Below are 17,678 nucleotides of genomic sequence, written 5' to 3'. Positions count from 1 at the left end.
AGTTACCATGGTTCAGGTCAACTAGATTCGAAAAGGTAAATGTAGAACTAAATGTAAATTAGTTGGGTCAACATTATGAATTTGGGTTACTGTTACTCAATTACCATGGTTCAGGCCCACTAGATTTGAAAAGGTAAATGTAGACCTAAATGTAAAATTTTGGGTCAACATGATGAATTTGCGTTACTGTTACTCACTTTCCATGGTTTAGGCCAACTAGATTTATAAGGGTAAATGTAACAAAAATAAAATGTAAGTCCCTTCAGCTTCTCCCTTGTTTGCACTCAGGGTTGCCACAGCAAATCTTAGGTGGATCTGCATGATGAACTGGCACAGGTTTTACACCAGATGCCTTTCCTGACACAACTTCACATTACATGGAGAAATGTGGCAGGGGTGGGGTTTGAAATGGGAACCTTTCACACTGAAACCAAGTGCACTAACCACTTGGCCACCACCCCTGCCCTGTAAGTAGTTACAACTATTTTTAAAATAATACATTCACATGTCACCTTAACTTTTCTGTGTTGGATCAGCACAATTTATGCAGCTTCATCTCAGATTTGCTGTGGCGACCCTGAGTGTAAACAACCAAGCAGCCAAAGGGACTTACTGTTTTTCTTTGTTGTTGTTGTTACATTTACCCTTACAAATCTACTTGGCCTGACCAATGGTAATTAAGTAACAGTAACACAAATTCATCATGTTGACCCAACAAATGTACATTTAGGTTACTCAGCAAAATTATTTCTGGCTAAGTTAACGCATTTTACTTGGGTGAAATACTTTCCATAATTTCATTATGTTCACTGAGGAAGTTAAATTTTAAGTTGTTGCATGTTATATTAAAACTACATGATTTGAATGTCTTCACCCATAGAACTTGATTCTGTATTGTAGAAGCTACATGTTAGACTTGCGTTCATGTAACATAAAAACCAACAACACTCATGTTGTTTTTTTTTTGTTGTTTTTTTGAGTGTTGAAGGTGAAGTTATATTTATTTCAGTGGCTGTGATGGTCGTAGTTTAGTCGTTATCTGACGGGAGAGGAACTGTTTGTAAAAGCCGGAGATAAAGATCTTTCTGGATGATTTAGAGCATATGCCCACTTCCCTTGCTTCTCACCACTAACTTGACTTAATGTGAAAAACAAATTGTGTGACCCGGCTGTTAGCTGCAGGAGCCCACTGATTAGGTGTTAGACTGATTCGTTTGTATCCTATGCATGAGCGCAGAGTGCGTGTCTGTCATTGTACAAAATAACTCAGGAAAGGGGTGAGAAAATATTTACCAAACTTAGCAGGAATATTCCTCGGGTGAGTCAGTCAAGACTGTTAACATTTGGAGCAGACTGGTCAAAACTGAGGTCAAGTAAAAAAATATAGACACATTTTCAGGAATATGCGTGTGACCAACACTGTCAAATAAATAAATAAATAAAATTCCTTTGTTTTTAAAAGATAAAAAACAGTAGCTATGATTGTCAGAATAATTCTGTGAAAATAAAAATAAAATACAGTAAAAAATATGGAAATACCTTTTCAGAAAATTCTGTGAGTTTTACAGTATAAACTTTAATGCAAAAAACCTTCATGTATTTTGTCACATGGTGTGAAAATGTAATGAAATGCAGAATTGGTTTTATCTTGTTGACATTTAGCTGACTCAATTCTAAACAGACATTTTTTTTTTCCAGAACTCCTCATATTAATATACTTTGTACAGACACAAAGCACCTAACATACGAGGTCTGTCAATAAAGTATAGGTCCTTTTTATTTTTTTCAAAAACTATATGGATTTCATTCATATGTTTTTACATCAGACATGCTTGAACCCTCGTGCGCATGCGTGAGTTTTTCCACGCCTGTCGGTGACGTCATTCGCCTGTGAGCACTCCTTGTGGGAGGAGTCGTCCAGCCCCTCGTCGGAATTCCTTTGTCTGAGAAGTTGCTGTGAGACTGGCGCTTTGTTTGATCAAAATTTTTTCTAAACCTGTGAGACACATCGAAGTGGACACGGTTTGAAAAATTAAGCTGGTTTTCGGTGAAAATTTTAACGGCTGATGAGAGATTTTGAGGTGATACTGTCGCTTTAAGGACTTCCCACGGAGCGAGACGTCGTGCAGCGCTCCCAGGCGCCGTCGTCAGCCTGTTTCAAGCTGAAAACCTCCACATTTCAGGCTCTATTGATCCAGGACGTCGTGAGAGAACAGAGAAGTTTCAGAAGAAGTCAGTTTCAGCATTTTATCCGGATATTCCACTGTTAAAGGAGATTTTTTTTAATGAAAGACGTGCGGACGGATTGCAGCGTCGGCTCGCAGCCGCCGCGACGCTCCGCCACAGGAAAAACCTCTGTTGGAAGCCTTAAGGACAAGTTGGAACATGTCCAGCTGTTAAACAATTTCTCATATACTCAATCCACTGAAAGCCACCAAAAGCCGCCTGGATTTTACAAATGGTTATCAACACGGAGGTGTTTTTCCTGTGCCGCCGCACCACGCCGGCTGCGTCCCGACGCGCGGACCTGTCCGCACGTCTTTCATTAAAAAAAATCTCCTTTAACAGTGGAATATCCGGATAAAATGCTGAAACTGACTTCATCTCTTGAAACTACTGCATGTAGGCCTATTAAAATGCTTTACACATTCAATATATTGTGTTGCAATTTTTACCCAAAGCCAAAATATGGCCATTGGGTATTGTGAAGACTTCGCAACCGTCTGTCTGTCTGTCTGTGCTCAGCGTAAGTCCATTCTTATTACTGCCAAAGTCTTCAAATTCACATGGAGCATTCTTGGGACACAGACCTTGAGCAAGTTCAAAGATAGCTAACCTTGACCTATTCTAAATGGTTAAAGGGTCACATTCTTTCGACACACTCTTTCATTGATTACATGCCCATACAGCCAAGGGTACTTTAGCATTGTGTGATATATTTAATATCTGCAGGTAACATGGACAAGTGACAATTTATGCCACATAGAGTGCCATATTGTTCTTGGAACATGAAAAATTTAAATCCAGCATGCCTGAAAACCTACACTTAGACAGCAAGAACACACAAATCAAATAAGTAAAGTCATTTTTGTGAGGGGAAAAAAATGATTTGGGGGTTGATTTAGCATCCATTGCAAAATTTGGCACCATCTTGGATTTCACTGATGCTGTTAAACAGATGCATTGTGATAGGAACATTTCAATGCAAAAAGTAATTTTGCGGTAGGTCATTTTGGTAGCCATCTTGGAAAATGGGTGTCACCTTGGATTTTCAAGTGGCCAATGAACCAGATTTGTTAAGTACGATGTTGGGAATCATCAAGGCAAATTTGGTGCTTGTACCAGCATTTGTATGATTTTGCTGTAAAATCGATATTATCTGTGCCACTATTAAATATTGAAGTGATGTCATGACGCTGTCACGAAAAAGACAACACATTGTCCCGCTGATGACTTTCATTTTGTTTAGCTTTAATTCAGATTTGCACACGGTGATGTCTGTACTTTGCAGCGTTACAGAAGGATGTGACGGTACATCATGTCTGTACAGAATATTCTTTACAGTGGTCATCATTGGGCTTTATAAGGTAATGAGGTGAATTCCTCCACAAATGCCCCCAAATCGCTCGTGTGCCAAGTTTGACTTGAGGGACAGCGGGCACTTTGAGGGTCATGGGAACTCAGGCACCACATCCGCGCACATACCATCATCGGGGAGAAGGCAACTAAAAATAGAAAACATCAATCGGTGGCCAATACTGAGGGGAAAAATCCAGGGAAAGCTCTGAAGGGATTTGAAGAAAACTGTCAGAAAAGTCAGCAGATAATTCAGACACGGTTTGAAGAGTGCTTGTCGTTGGTACTGAAGATGCAAAGAGCATCGCTGAAACTGTGGCTTCACAGCTCCTGTGTAGGAACACCACCAAAACCCTCTAAATCACTAAATCACTAACCCTATCTCTAAAACACAAAACAAACAAGGGAGAATGTCAAAAAGGGCCATTTGCAGCCAAACAGCAATCCATGTGAGGTTTTGGCCTCTGTCCCTTTTTTCTGACCTGGTTCTGCCTGAGAGAGGAGTGGGTGTCTTTCTGCCTTAGATATCTTTCAAGAACACGCCGTTTTCCTTTGACTTGTTTGGTTTCAGTTATTAAAAAGCAGCAAAGGACTGTATTTTTAACCCTGTCTCTAGAGGCCGCGCGGTGCAGCCGAGCACGGCACGGCTGGCCCAGGGGTAACCCAGACAGTGGGGGTGTCAGATTGTGTGGACTGTTTGCCTGGTAAAAACCGCTCTAACTTTAGACGGCATCGCCTCATGGTGGTAAAAATAAAATACTCTGCTCTCAACAAGGGAAGACAGGAGAGACTTCAGTTGTTTAAACCCAACAGAGGACATTTTCCCACCGGAATTAGACACATGAGGAGACGTGATAGCGGACTTTTGACAGATACAAAAAAATATCAATGCAATACTGTTTTTGTTGCATGTTTCATGCATTTAAGTTTTATATATATATCATATCTTTAATGCACACAAAAGTTTTATTTTTCTCAAATTCATTCAAATTTTCTGAACCTGCTTAGTCATTTAAGGAGTGAAGGGGGGACCTGAAAGGACACGTTCTGATTCAAACCCAGGACCTACTCACTGTGAGGCAACACTGTGATTCACTAAGCCCATGAAAGGTTTATTTCTCTCAAATTCTCTTCACTAATTTGTTAAAAAGTTTTCCTCAATCATCCATCGAACTGGGAGGTGTAACATATCAAATGCTGATTAAACAGCATGATTACTGAACAGCTGCATGGATAATCTTGGCAAAGACGAAGTACTCGTAAACGCAGATTTTAACAAATCTGTGAGAAAAAAAAACACAAACAAACAAATAAAGCTTTAATGCACAAAGAAGTAGTTTTGGATCTTTTACATCAACTTGTGAAAAATGGTACTTTCTATTTTTGCTGAGCACAGACCCATTAACTTTGGCAAAAAATTCAAAAGAAAGAAAAAAGATATCTAATATTTAAAAATAGATATAAACTTAAAGCTACTCAGAGGACGCATAACTCCATGAAGACCACATGTTCCTGAATACTTCTGGATACTGGATCCAAAATATATTGCAGATCAAATTCAAAATCCCTCATTCTGGAGGACATTTTCTACTATCTGGTTGGCAAATTTCATCAACGTGTTCTCACAAGGATATGAGCTAAATGTTGTTGTGCCAAACAGTTTTCTGGATCTCAGTCCCAGAATATATTATGGATCACGTCAAAAACAGAGTCACTTATTTCCTGAAACATTATCTATCTGCTGACTATTCACTATTTTTTTAACTATCCTGCTCATAGTCAAACTAACAGACAAATGAGAACATCTCCTAAGTAAATTGAGTGATGACCTCAGGTTTAAAAAACGTGTTACTGCACTTGATCAGATGTGTTTTACAAACATTTTTATATTGACTGATCATTGGCAACTGTCTTTGCAGCATACAGTACACCAATGAAGAAATCATTTTTTCCCCTAGCTTTTAATATTTAAACTGGGTTTGCTATATAATTGATATTTATTTAAAAATGCTTTTTTGGTTGTAAAACAAATGTTTAAAAATTTTAAATGTAAGACAACTCATCAATTTCTATGAAAATATATTCTCTTAAAAAATCTTATGTATTTATATAATATTTAAAATGACTGTGGTTTAAAGGCTGTATTTTGTACTTTTCTTTCCTGTCATGAAACCCGAACTTTAACCATTTCAAGTGACATTTCTTTGCTGATGCTCCTGATGATTATGTGTTCTGTTGGAGTAATACTTTTGCATCTCCTTTCACAGGTGTCAGACAAAATGGGAAGAAAGAAAATACAAATTTCTCGAATTCATGACCAGAGGAACAGACAGGTGTGTTCATATTTCATTTTTGTTTTACTTTCCACATTTATGTCAACCAAATATTGTCATGCATGAAAAAAAGTGAATTAGGCACATTATGTCATAGTATCTTATGCTTGTATAAACTGCACATGACAGGCGTCAGACTAAACATGTTACTGTGCACCGTGTGTGCTGCATGTGAACGCACAGAGCCAGCATCAAACTCCTCAGATTAAGGTGAATGCATGACTTTTTTATGACATCCGACCAGACATGCAAGCTCGCCAAAGGCAAAATGTTCTGCTAACATGATATTCATAAATGAAATGGAAGGTCCCAGTGTGAGTTTTTAAGTTGTATCCTTAGTAACATGTCAATCTAGCACATTTCATTATTACATCATAGGGCAGGAATTGGTATTTTAAAGGCGAATTGCAGTCACACTACACTACATTCAAAGTGCACAATGTAAAAAAAAAGTCTGTGAAATTAACAGGGAAATTCTGTAAAATCATGCCCATAAAAAAAAACTGTAAAAAGAAAAACAACAATAATTTACAGCTATAATTTGTAAAATGTGGAACAAAACTCAACTGTACAAACATGTTAAAATAATCATATACCATTGTAGAATTTACAAATGACTGTTGTTTAAACACAGAAAAACCGTATTACCAAAAACTGTACAATACAGTTAAAATTCCAACATGACACTGTTTATAATAATGTTTTGTTTCTCACTCACTCCTCTTCAACCGCTTATCAGGGATCGGGTCGCGGGGACAACAGCTCTAGCAGGGAACCCCAGACTTCCCTTTCCTGGGCCACATTGTCTTCATTTGACTTTTACTATTGTTTTAGACTTTACAGATAAGAATTTTCACAAATACAGTAATATAATATAAATTAAGGATTTGAAAAAGATGTGATGTGTCTGTTTAAAATACACTGAGGATATTTAAACATAAGGTAATCATTTTAAATAGTAATTTTAAATAATAAGGTAATAATTTTGCAGATATTTTATCTTCTAAATACACAATTAATAACATATCTGTTCCATATATCTGCATTGTAAGGATTAACATGCAAAAATATAGAACTGATTCATTTTGCATTATAATAATTATCAATTAATAATACAGATAGATACGATAGATAGATAGAAAACAATGACCATATTTGTTAGTAGGTAACATACTTTTAAACATGAGAGTAACAAAATTTAATCTATGTTTAAGTAATTGTAATGTTACAGCAAAAATAACATTTTTTTTTTATTTCAAACTGGTTTCGTCACATCTCTGTGAAGTGGACTGACTCTCAGGGCAAGTGGTTTGTGCACTTGGTTATCATGGGAAAGGTTCCCGGTTCAAACCCCACCCATGCCGTGAAGTTGTGTCCAGTGTAAAATCTGTGGCGACCCTGAGTGAAAACAAGGGAGCAGCCGAAGGGTCTTACCACATGTCTAAATATTACAACAGAAAAAAAAATTGTTTAATAACAGCATGGCCATGGAAAATCATTTTATTTTTCATTTTAAAAGCAACTTTGTTTTGATTCCTATGTAATACACCACAGACCTGTCTGCCACGTACACAACAGTTCACAAATGTGTATCCTCATCAAATTATGACTTTCATATTTATAAGCTACTCTCAGTTCAGGGTCTGTGCATGACTGTTTTTCCTTCATGCTTGATACTTTAGAAAGTGGATGTGGCACCGCTGTGCCGTCTGAGCGCTATTTGTCTAATTTTTCTTGTCACCAGGTGACTTTCACCAAGCGTAAATTTGGGCTGATGAAGAAGGCCTATGAGCTGAGCGTGCTGTGTGACTGTGAGATCGCACTCATCATCTTCAACAGCACTAACCGTCTGTTCCAGTACGCCAGCACCGACATGGACAAAGTGCTACTCAAATACACGGAGTACAGCGAGCCCCACGAGAGCCGCACCAACACTGACATCCTGGAGGTGATACAAACCAAATATATTAAAATGAAGTTTCAGAACTCCATCATTTTCTGTCAACACTTGGGGCCCTATTTTGACAATCTACACAGTCTATGGTGTACAGTGCAAGTCTATTTGTTTCGTGGCCAACTCATTCTTAGGGCCCTGTCCCACTGGCGTTTAGGAGGATTTGCGGATGGAATGCGCACAAAAGTGGCCCACATCCGCCAAACAACCGCAATAACCATGAAACATTCCTGTATGAGTCGGCCGCCATCCGAACACATCCGTGATCATCCGCAGAGGCACGCATGTCCGCAGCAGGATTTTTGAGCCGCTCAAGATCTGCATCACTGCCTGAACACCTACTGAAGACATACGCAGGACATACACAACCAACCATATCCCCTGTCATCCGCTGATATCTGCAACCGATGGGTTGGCGCGGCTTGTCGGCGGACCAGAACAGCGTGCAAAACAGATATGACGCGTGCCCAGCACGGCCACATCACGGTCGCAAATGGTATGTCGCGCATGCAGACAGAGTGGGCACGGATGAAGCGAGTGCATCACGGCCGCTGTGCCCCTCATGGGGGCGCCTCCGCGGTCGCCTTCGCTTCTGTTCCCTGTTATATCCGCTTTTCTTCCTCATGTATTCGCTGATCCATCCCGGGACATTTGTAATTTCCGCCCACCTTTGTTGTGGACGCTCAGCTTTTGTCTCCTCATTTCATGTGCAAATCCTCCTAAACGCCAGTGGGACAGGGCCCTAACCTCCACCAACAAAGTTGGAGGGGGTTATGTTTTTGCCCCTGCTTGTTTGTGTGTTTGTTTGTTTCTTGGTGAGCAGCCTGGAGCACACAATTTCTCATATATGATTATGAAATTTTTACTGAAGAATCGCATCATGATAGGCAAGAACTGATTCAATTTTCAAGGTCAGAGGTCAAAGGTCAAAGCCAGGAAAAATCTTGGAAAATTTGAAAAATCCCTATCTTGAGTGGCCCCTTCACAATTGAGGATGAATGGCGCACAAAGGAGGATTCAAATGCCAGTCATGAAAAATCAGCGTTGCCTCAAACGCCTTGTACAGCAGTTGGCACAACCATTACACCACAGCACATGTACTCCACATTTGCGTTGCGCTCCTGCTGGAAACCCAATTAAACGGCATCAAGGTGAGGTCGTACTGTCACCTGACCGTGGTCGCAACATACAGCAGGTCGGACAATTTGGCCCGCGGTCAAGGGCCTGCGCGAAATGGTTGGCCACATCGCACCCTGGCTGTATGTGGTGAATGAGCTAGCCTTCACACCAGCAGCGGAATGAGAGCGAATGGGGCCAATTGGTCATTTGAACCACACTCGGCCAGAATCTCATTTTTCTGTTCTGGATTTACCTACACCACCAAAACTGAGGTTCCAATTTTATACCTGTTTGTCCTCCAGTTATCAGTCAGAAACCAGTGACAAATTGGGCGCAGCAGAGATAACCAGTGTTCTGTGAAAGTTATCACAAAAAGAATTCAGAAACTGAAAAAGTAAAAAAAAAAAAAAACTGAGAACACCACAAAAAAACTCTGATTCAAGTGCATGAACTAAACACATCCTCCTGACATTTGATCACATCTAATTTAGCTCATGAAAAGTCACTTCTAAGAGGACTTTGACCTTGAAAATGTTTTCCAAGATAAAAATTTGTAGAATTGGAAACTAGTGGAAGATTGCGCTCTACAAGTGCGGTGTTCTAGTTTTTATTGAGTGAGTGTGGAACCTGACCACAAAATAGAGCGCAGGGTGCAAAGGGTTTGGATTTATCCTCTTAATTAGTCATGAATGTGTTTTGGATAAAACATGAACTAAAACAGTCAGAGTATCATCTGTCATTTCCTTGAGAACCAGAGTGGACTAGGGATCTGCTGCTCTTTAGAAATGTGAGGAGTTAAAGCTACAGTGTGCAGGATTTACAGGTGTTTATAAGCAGAAATAGAACAGAGCAGTGGTTCTCGATCTTTTTACAGGGAGTACCACCTTTGAAAACATGTTCACTCAAAAAAATAGCTCTTTGGATGAACTCAATTCAATTATGTGCAGGATTTCCATCAAATAAATATATGCAGCCCCAGCTCAAATAAAACACATCCATGCAAGATAATGTAATTTAATTTAGTTGAGTACATATATTTATTAGATGGAATCAAATCCAATAAGTCAGTTTTTGAGCATATCACACAAACAAATGACTCAGTGGATGGACTCAATTCAATTATTGGCAGGATTTCCATATAAAAAATATATGTAGTCCCAACTCAATTAAATTAAATCATCTGCCATGGATGTGCTTTATTTGAGTTGGTGCTACATATATTTATTAGATTGAAATCCTGCACATAGTTGAATTGAGTTCATACAATTAGTTTTTTGATTGTGGCTTTCCAAGTACCAACATTACAACCGTAATGAAAATAATTCAAGTCAACTCACAAGATCGTCGACCCGAGGCAATTTTGCGCGCCAGTGAGTAAACTCGTCATAAATTGTGCATCAACTGTGCGAGGCCTTGCGTGCAATGACATGCATTGTAGCCAGGCTGACAAAGAGTCAGAGCTCTATTGAGCCGAGTATTCCTTTAACTTTAACTAGTAATGACTTCCTGACTTTCTTTGCTAATAAAATTTTAACTATTAGAAAAAAAATTACTCATAACCATCCCAAAGATGTATCGTTATCTTCGGCTGCTTTCAGTGATGCCGGTATTTGGTTATACTCTTTCTCTCCGATTGTTCTGTCTGAGTTATTTTCATTAGTTACTTCATCCAAACCATCAACATGTCTATTAGACCCCATTCCTACCAGGCTGCTCAAGGAAGCCCTACCATTAATTAATGCTTCGATCTTAAATATGATCAATCTATCTTTATTAGTTGGCTATGTATCACAGGCTTTTAAGGTGGCAGTAATTAAACCATTACTTAAAAAGCCATCACTTGACCCAGCTATCTTAGCTAATTATAGGCCAATCTCCAACCTTCATTTTCTTTCAAAAATTCTTGAAAGGGTAGTTGTAAAACAGCTAATTGATCATCTGCAGAGGAATGGTCTATTTGAAGAGTTTCAGTCAGGTTTTAGAATTCATCATAGTACAGAAACAGCATTAGTGAAGGTTACAAATGATCTTCTTATGGCCTCAGACAGTGGACTCATCTCTGTGCTTGTTCTGTTAGACCTCAGTGCTGCTTTTGATACTGATGACCATAAAATTTTGTTACAGAGATTAGAGCATGCCATAGGTATTAAAGGCACTGCGCTGTGGTGGTTTGAATCATATTTATCTAATAGATTACAGTTTGTTCATGTAAATGGGGAATCTTCTTCACAGACTAAGGTTAATTATGGAGTTCCACAAGGTTCTGTGCTAGGACCAATTTTATTCACTTTATACATGTTTCTCTTAGGCAGTATTATTAGACGGCATTGCTTAAATTTTCATTGTTACGCAGATGATACCCAGCTTTATCTATCCATGAAGCCAGAGGACACACACCAATTAGCTAAACTGCAGGATTGTCTTACAGACATAAAGACATGGATGACCTCTAATTTCCTGCTTTTAAACTCAGATAAAACTGAAGTTATTGTACTTGGCCCCACAAATCTTAGAAACATGGTGTCTAACCAGATCCTTACTCTGGATGGCATTACCCTGACCTCTAGTAATACTGTGAGAAATCTTGGAGTCATTTTTGATCAGGATATGTCATTCAATGCGCATATTAAACAAATATGTAGGACTGCTTTTTTTTGCGCAATATCTCTAAAATTAGAAAGGTCCTGTCTCAGAGTGATGCTGAAAAACTAATTCATGCATTTATTTCAACTAGGCTGGACGATTGTAATTCATTATTATCAGGTTGTCCTAAAAGTTCCCTGAGAAGCCTTCAGTTAATTCAAAATGCTGCAGCTAGAGTACTGACAGGGACTAGAAGGAGAGAGCATATCTCACCCATATTGGCCTCTCTTCATTGGCTTCCTGTTAATTCTAGAATAGAATTTAAAATTCTTCTTCTTACTTATAAGGTTTTGAATAATCAGGTCCCATCTTATCTTAGGGACCTCATAGTACCATATCACCCCAATAGAGCGCTTCGCTCTTAGACTGCAGGCTTACTTGTAGTTCCTAGGGTTTTTAAGAGTAGAATGGGAGGCAGAGCCTTCAGCTTTCAGGCTCCTCTCCTCTGGAACCAGCTCCCAATTCAGATCAGGGAGACAGACACCTTCTCTACTTTTAAGATTAGGCTTAAAACTTTCCTTTTTGCTAAAGCTTATAGTTAGGGCTGGATCAGGTGACCCTGAACCATCCCTTAGTTATGCTGCTATAGACTTAGACTGCTGGGGGGTTCCCATGATGCACTGAGTGTTTCTTTCTCTTTTTGCTCTGTATGCACCACTCTGCATTTAATCATTAGTGATTGATCTCTGCTCCCCTCCACAGCATGTCTTTTTCCTGGTTCTCTCCCTCAGCCCCAACCAGTCCCAGAAGAAGACTGCCCCTCCCTGAGCCTGGTTCTACTGGAGGTTTCTTCCTGTTAAAAGGGAGTTTTTCCTTCCCACTGTCGCCAAGTGCTTGCTCACAGGGGGTCGTTTTGACCGTTGGGGTTTTTCCATAATTATTGTATGGCTTTGCCTTACAATATAAAGCGCCTTGGGGCAACTGTTTGTTGTGATTTGGTGCTATATAAATAAAATTGATTTGATTTGATGCATTGACATGTAATGTTTGCGAATAGGTTGCACAATGTTCACAACTTGGCACAAAATTTATGACGCCATCAGGCATGACCAATCACAACGTGTTCTGGACAAATAGCCAAAGTAAGTCCTCTTCCAGTCATGGAAGAATATTCACTGCCTTTGTGAAACAATGTCATAGCCCTGCTTCTGTAACCGCAGACACTCATAATTAATGGCATGTTATTGTTGTTAACAGTGTAATTTAAAATACTTTTTTGTCTTGGTCGAATTATTTTCGTTGTGAGCAGAATGCTGAAGTGTGGCATTACATTTGCATCATGTGAGGCAGCACAGAGTAAACTCGAGCACCGCGGTCAGACTGCAAACCTCCGCCAACACTAGTTTCCAATTCCACAGATTTTTACCTTGGAAAACATTTTCAAGGTCAAAGTCCTGTTAGATGTGGCTTTTTATAAGATAAAATATAACACAAAATATAGATCAAAATAGTGGAGCAGATAACTGCAACAATTCATTTCTGAAAACAAGCACCAAAATTGTCACACATACTGCTTAGCAGAGGTGTCAAATCCAGCTTCAGAAACTAAAAGTCCAGCCACATATTTGTTCCATCTTCCCAACAAACCAGCTGATTGTAATTAGTTCAGCTCTTCAGGCAGGTGGATGAGCTAATTATTGAGATCACCTGTTGTAGGTGCACAGGTAGAAGCAACACATGGGAGGGTTTTTACTTTCTGAAGCCGGATTTGACACCTCTGCTGCTAAGACATTACTCTTTTGAAAAAACTGAGTGGCCACTTGAAATTTTAATAGGCGGCCAGGTAAGGGGCCAATTGAAGAATTACACAGGGGTCAAAATTAAAAGATGCTCCAATCATATTCAACACAAGACCACATTCCCAAAGATTCCAAAAAGGTATAGTTTGAACTATCTATGGCTGAATGTTCTGGAGCTGGTGATAAAGGTCAATTTCAGTTTGTACAGGGGTCAAAAGTTAAAGTTGCTTGAATTTTGGAAAAAAAAAAAAGCAAGTTATTGGTTAATGGGATTTTTAAGGGTTTTAAGGGTTTTTGTGACCTGGAATTATGACCAGAAAATATAACTGATATGGTCAAGGAAATTATTGACACAAAGAATTTATTCGAACTTATTATTTAATGTTGAGATCATTTTACCATTAAAATTGCAGTTAAAATGTAAAACATGGCCTTGAGCACAAAGTGATGCATGCATGTCTGCACAGTTGTTTTATTTTCAGGGTTAACATGGCTCATGTTGGTGGGGTCCAGTGTGATATCTTTACATGGGGTTAGGGTTAGGCCCCAAATCCCTCATGGCGCCCCTGATCACAAACACTGCTGGTCTACAGTGCACTACAATCGTTTTCTGCTTCTACATGATGTCAGTGTACTAGCGATACACCTGACCAAAATGCCCATGTGCTCACAAATAAGCACTTGAGGTTGGGCAAGAAAACCACAACTGCGTCAGGTTGAGACTGCAGCACATGGAAGATGGGGCCGTCACAGTCAGCACTTCATTTGCAAATTTATGGAATTTATGCAGATCTGCAAGCCAAATTAAATCCATTGGCACTATGGCAAGTGGCATCATGGGTAACTTTCCATGTTTTATTTGTTTTTCTGCTTTAGACTCTGCGCAGGAAAGGTGTCGGGCTGGACGGTGCAGAAGTCGACAGTGAGGAGAGCATGCAGGTGGCCATCGACAAATATCCTCTGAGCGACAGCATGGACCTGTCTGTGGCTCGGCAACGCATCTACGTCAGTCCGCTGACACACACACAACAAATGTGCATGTGGGCAAATGTCAAATGAGAGCACTGCGCTTGTGGAGCGCAAACATCTGCCAACACTAGTTTCCAATTCCACAAAATGCTTACCTTGGAAAAAAAAAATTCAAGGTCAAAGTACTGTTAGAAGTGGCTTTTCATATGCTAAAATACAATACAAAATATAGATCAAAAGTGCTTTTCAATGTTAAAATCAAATATCCGCGAAATCCGCAATCCAGTTCAGATGTGGATCAAATATATTCTATTCATTGAGTGTCAGTTTGCACCTCACTGTCACAAATGAGAGTGACTGAGCCACATCTGATTGAGATATAATGCAAAATGTACGCAGCTTTTCAATATTACATTCAAATGTCCACAAAATCCACAATTCGGCTTAGAGCCAGTGTCGCTGACCGAACGGTCCCCCTAAAAATCGGTCCCCCCTGATGACGCAGTTCACGGATTATCACCTCATTTCTGCTTCAAACTGCACTCCAGTCATCATCGATCTCAGGGACAGATATCTGAAGCTTTTGTACAACAATCATTTCCACATAAATTAAGCATTATTTCATCATAAAAGACAGCAGAAGCAATCAGAGCACCGAGCTGGGGATAAGAAACAATGTTGTACACTCATTGTGGTTTACTGTGCAGCACTTTAGCTTTTCTGTGCAGCACTTTGGAGACTTTGTGTTGGTAAAATGTGCCATATAAATAAAAGTGGATTGGACTGGATTGGATACAGAAACAATAGCGGTAAGAACATTTCATCAAGGTCGATGTTCACTTAGTTTGGTGGGTACAGCTAACCAAAAAATTTGCTTCAATAACAGATAATCAGTTAACTGAAAAGTTATCTTTTATAAAGCTAAACCGATAAACCATCCAAAAATTTATCAGGAGCTACAGATAACCGATAACTTCCAGTATTGTCTCTGATAGACTTGCAATTACTAACAAGCTGATTTTGAGTTTTAACACCACAATTGTTTCTGGCAGCATCAAAGACAACTACAGACCCAAACAATGAGTCAGCACTTCTGTCTTTGTGCACCCTGCCAGAAGCATCTGTTTATTACATAGCATCCAGCAGCGAAGCAGTTGAGAGGAGCAGCAAAGATCAACTCTCTAGTCACTGACTTATGGTTTGATTATAAATAAAATTAATACTGATAGAATAACTCAATTAATGTCAATTCTGTCATTTGTACAAAGTTAAAATATAACATATATCTTTTAAATGTTGAATAATGCACTAATTCTGAAGTTTTGTAACAAACACAGGCAGATGGCAAAGGATTATGGGTAAAATGTGCCTCTGCTAACACTGATTGGTTGACTCATTCATCCTATGTAAACCAGCACGTTAATGTGAGGTGTGTCATGTGTTGGTATTTACAGATAAATGTGCTTTTGTAAAATATGCCTTTTTTTTGTTAAAAAAAAGGCTTTAAAAAAAAAGAGAAAGATAAATAGAACACTGCCAACTACTGGATGCTCAGCACTAGGGCGAATACTGCCATGAACACTACTGGCCAGTAGATGGCAGTAGAGACCATGAAAACTTGCCAATACAAAATTCCAGATAATCTGTGTCTGCTACAGTATTTGACATAAGCAGGACTCTAATAGCAAATAGGAATCGATTGCAATGATTCCAATTGAAAATAATGGAGGCGCAACCTGGGCTTCTTCTGGCATTTTTACATAAAATAAACACAATAACAATGTCGATAAACCCAGAGAATATATTCACAAGAGTTCTAGGCACAATATGCAAAGGGTTTGATGCCATTGTCTGTGTGGAGCCTGATCAGAGCATCTCAAATGCATTTCTTCTGTTGTGAATGTACTGAGGTACCCATAATGCACCTGGGCACAGCATGTCCACACTAAAACCTTCAAAATTAGTGCATTACTTTAAAACTAAAATATATATCTGATATTTTCACTTTATAAAACTTCAGACGTGACGTCCAAAATTAGTTTGATTAAAATTTTACCCATAAGTTAAAACTGCATCCCTCTGGATGACTTGGGTGTTATTGCCAGCATATCAGTATGGGGTCAAACGAAAGGAGCCTTTTTTTTTTTTGTGACCAGTTCTCCTTTGCCTGCTGAGGATAGAGTGGTTTCTTCTAGAACCGGCTCTTCTCTGTTTACGGAGGATAGAACTGTGCAGCTACTAGATTTCATAGATGTTTGTAACTATTCAGCTTTGTTTACCATGTCTGCAAAAGCTAATCCGATAATGAAAACATTACTTTTGATGATTAGCGGAACTGTGCCCACCACTGGTTTTGTTCCATTTTGCGCTCTTGATTTGCAGGCTTTTCGGTGATGGGAAAGGTGCAGGATTATTCGTCCACCTTTTCTCAAAGATTTGTGGCTTTTTGACTTTTTATCATTCGTTCAGCTATCGCTGTGTGCCATGTGGCCAGGCCCTAAATTGTGAAAGAAGGCAAACCAGACTACTATTTCATGAGGTGTAATTTGTTAAAGTCTTTTTCTTATATATTGTAAAACCTTTCTTGTTCATGACATGTATGCTTGTTGTGGATTGAAATATATTTGTGCTTTCATTATGTGTGATATTTTTTAATCTCTTCAGGTGCCCTCACTGCTCACACCAGAAGCCCAGCTCCTGGTGTCTGCAGGTTATGAAAATACATTCCCCAACTCTTGTGGATCCGGCACGACATCCCACAGACCACCAGGTTTTAAATCCCTGAACTCCAGACCAGGCTCTGCTAACCCCACTGCTCCACACACTGCATTCATGTCTCCACACTCAGGTGAGCAACATGAGAAAAAAATAAATGAAACCAGGAACACAACTGCATCATTTTCCATGTGTTTTGGCAAAGTCTGTTTCCACCATACTCATGATAATAAGATTATTCCCTGCAGCAAACCCAGACATGTTCAGACAGCAGCTATGTGGCATGTTAAATGAGGAAAAACAAACTTTTTCTGTTGGTCCGATGCATCAAAGATAACCTAATTTTACTCTGTTCATCCTGGTTATATGCCCTATTGATTTGGCGAGATTTAAGACGATAGCTTTTAGTGTTTGTGAGTTATTGTATTAACAACCCCGGAGTGGATGGAGTCACTCTACTACTTCATTTTATGCTCTTTTTTTAATATATTAGGGAAAGGCTTAGCTTTTCTGGTAAAACAGGTGTTCAAATAACATTGCATTCATTTTATGTCAGATAAGTCTTATTTCACTTTTTTTTTCAATTGAACGTTATTCAAAACATTAAGTCACAGCCTTTTTTACACGATG

The 17,678-nt window shown here is 39.2% G+C and overlaps 1 protein-coding gene across 2 annotated transcripts in view; it reads left to right on the top strand.

The window, feature by feature from the left end:
• The window catches only part of mef2b (myocyte enhancer factor 2b), a 30,786-nt gene that overhangs the window by 5,470 nt on the left and 7,638 nt on the right, over nucleotides 1-17,678 (top strand). For both annotated transcript variants that reach the window (XM_034180289.1, XM_034180290.1), the window contains exons 2-5: nucleotides 5,844-5,909; nucleotides 7,654-7,857; nucleotides 14,241-14,369; nucleotides 16,998-17,181. In XM_034180289.1, the coding sequence (XP_034036180.1) occupies nucleotides 5,856-5,909; nucleotides 7,654-7,857; nucleotides 14,241-14,369; nucleotides 16,998-17,181 (571 nt within the window). In that variant the 5' untranslated portion in view covers nucleotides 5,844-5,855. The remainder of the gene's footprint in view (nucleotides 1-5,843; nucleotides 5,910-7,653; nucleotides 7,858-14,240; nucleotides 14,370-16,997; nucleotides 17,182-17,678) is intronic.

This window comes from Thalassophryne amazonica, chromosome 10, assembly GCF_902500255.1.
Source record: "Thalassophryne amazonica chromosome 10, fThaAma1.1, whole genome shotgun sequence".
Taxonomy (NCBI): Eukaryota; Metazoa; Chordata; class Actinopteri; order Batrachoidiformes; family Batrachoididae; genus Thalassophryne; species Thalassophryne amazonica.
Note: the sequence above shows the minus strand (reverse complement) of the source record. Positions and strands in the feature narration are given on the sequence as shown.